The 1,623-nt window shown below is 62.3% G+C and overlaps 1 protein-coding gene across 21 annotated transcripts; it reads left to right on the top strand.

Annotated features, from left to right (window-relative positions):
* The first annotated feature begins 194 nt into the window (after positions 1-194).
* On the top strand, positions 195-1,617 carry LOC113980495 (WAS/WASL-interacting protein family member 1-like). 21 transcript variants are annotated; one of them, XM_027707712.1, is made up of 5 exons: positions 195-338; positions 377-823; positions 895-948; positions 982-1,072; positions 1,147-1,617. In XM_027707712.1, exons 1-5 carry the CDS (start codon positions 225-227, stop codon positions 1,437-1,439), a joined length of 999 nt encoding a protein of 332 aa, XP_027563513.1. In that variant the 5' UTR covers positions 195-224; the 3' UTR covers positions 1,440-1,617. The 21 variants fall into 21 exon arrangements, with proteins under 21 accessions (XP_027563513.1, XP_027563500.1, XP_027563511.1 ...); XM_027707699.1 differs by having other exon boundaries at positions 1,109-1,617; XM_027707710.1 differs by having other exon boundaries at positions 982-1,098; positions 1,140-1,617.
* Positions 1,618-1,623: the final 6 nt, after the last annotated feature.

Here is a 1,623-nt window from a genome sequence, read left to right as displayed (position 1 = left end):
CCCCCCCCCCGGGGGGACCCCGGCCCCGCTCCGGGGGGGGCTTTGGGGAGCCCAGAATGACCCAAACCCGCTGGATTTGGCCTCGGAAAGACGTGGAGAAACCTGGGAGTGGGGGTGGCAGGATGGAGGGCACGAGGAGCCGGGAGAGGAGGGGGGGATGTGCCAGGGCGGGGTGGAGGCCCTGAGGGGGGACAGATGCTCCGGGATGGGATTGATGCTCCGGGATGGAATGGATGCTCCAGGATGGGATAGATTCCCTGAGGTGGGATGGATTCCCTGAGGTGGGATGGATGCTCTGGGATGGAGTAGATTCCCTGAGGTGGGATGGATGCTCCAGGGTGGGATGGATGCTCCAGGATGAGATGGATTCCCTGAGGTGGGATGGATGCTCTGGAACAGGATGGATACTTGGGGTTGGAGGGATGCTCCAGGGCAGGAGGGATGCTCTGGGATGGGATGGATGGATGGATGGAGGGATGGATGGATGCTCTGGGACAAGAGGGATGACCTGGGACAGGATGGATGGATGCTCTGGGGCAGGAGAGATGGATGCTCCAGGGTGGGATGGATACTCAGAGCTGGAGGGATGGTCCAGGGCAGGATGGAAGCTCCAGGGAGGGGATGGATGGAGAGATGGATGGAGGGATGGGTGGAGGGATGGAGGGATGGATGGATGCTCTGGGGAGGGCTGGAAGCTCCAAGCTGGGATGGATGCTTTGGAATGGGAGGGATACTTGCGGCTGGAGGATGCTCCAGGGCAGGAGGGATGGATGCTCCAGGGTGGGATGGGTATCCCTGGATAGGAAGGATGCTCTGGGATGGGATGGATATCCTGGGATAGGAAGGATGCTCTGGGGCGGGATGGATATCCCTGGATAGGAAGGATGCTCTGGAATGGGATGGGATGGGATGGATATTCCAGGACAGGAAGGATGCTCTGGAATGGGATGAGATGAGTATCCCAGGACAGGAAGGATGCTCTGGGATGGGATGGGATGGATATTCCGGGACAGGAAGGATGCTCTGGGATGGGATGGGTATCCCTGGACAGGAAGGATGCTCTGGGATGGGACGGGATGGATATTCCAGGACAGGAAGGCTGCTCAGGTGGGATGGGATGGGTATCCCTGGACAGGAAGGATGCTCTGGGATGGGATGGGATGGATATTCCAGGACAGGAAGGATGCTCAGGTGGGCTCCAGCTCCCCCCACCGTTCCCAGCTCTCTCCCAGCTGTGCGGCTCCACATCTGGAGCTGCCCACCCACCACTCCCAAGCCTGGATCCCGGATCCCAGATCTCTGCCCGTGCAGGATCGGGCCCCGGGGCCCCCCCTGTCCCTGTTCCCATCCCCATCCCTGTCCCGGAGCCCCCGGGGCCGTGGGGGTCTCCTCTGCTCGTTATCAATCATCATCAATATCAACACTCGAGTTATTTTTAGCCCGGGGGGGGGGGGGCCCGGGGGGGGGGGGGGGGGGGGGCGGGGGGCCCCCGCCCCGCCCCGCTACCCCCCGGGGGGTGTCCCCGTCCCCCCCTTTGCCCCCCCCCCCTCCCCAGCTGGGAAGGAGCAGCGGGAACTTTGTACATAAAAGGGTTAAACCCCAACCCCTTTAACCCCATATCCC

The sequence above is a fragment of the Neopelma chrysocephalum genome, unplaced genomic scaffold (assembly GCF_003984885.1).
Source record: "Neopelma chrysocephalum unplaced genomic scaffold, ASM398488v2 Primary Assembly neopelma1_94418, whole genome shotgun sequence".
NCBI lineage: Eukaryota > Metazoa > Chordata > Aves > Passeriformes > Pipridae > Neopelma > Neopelma chrysocephalum.
This window is presented reverse-complemented; position numbering and strand designations above follow the sequence as displayed.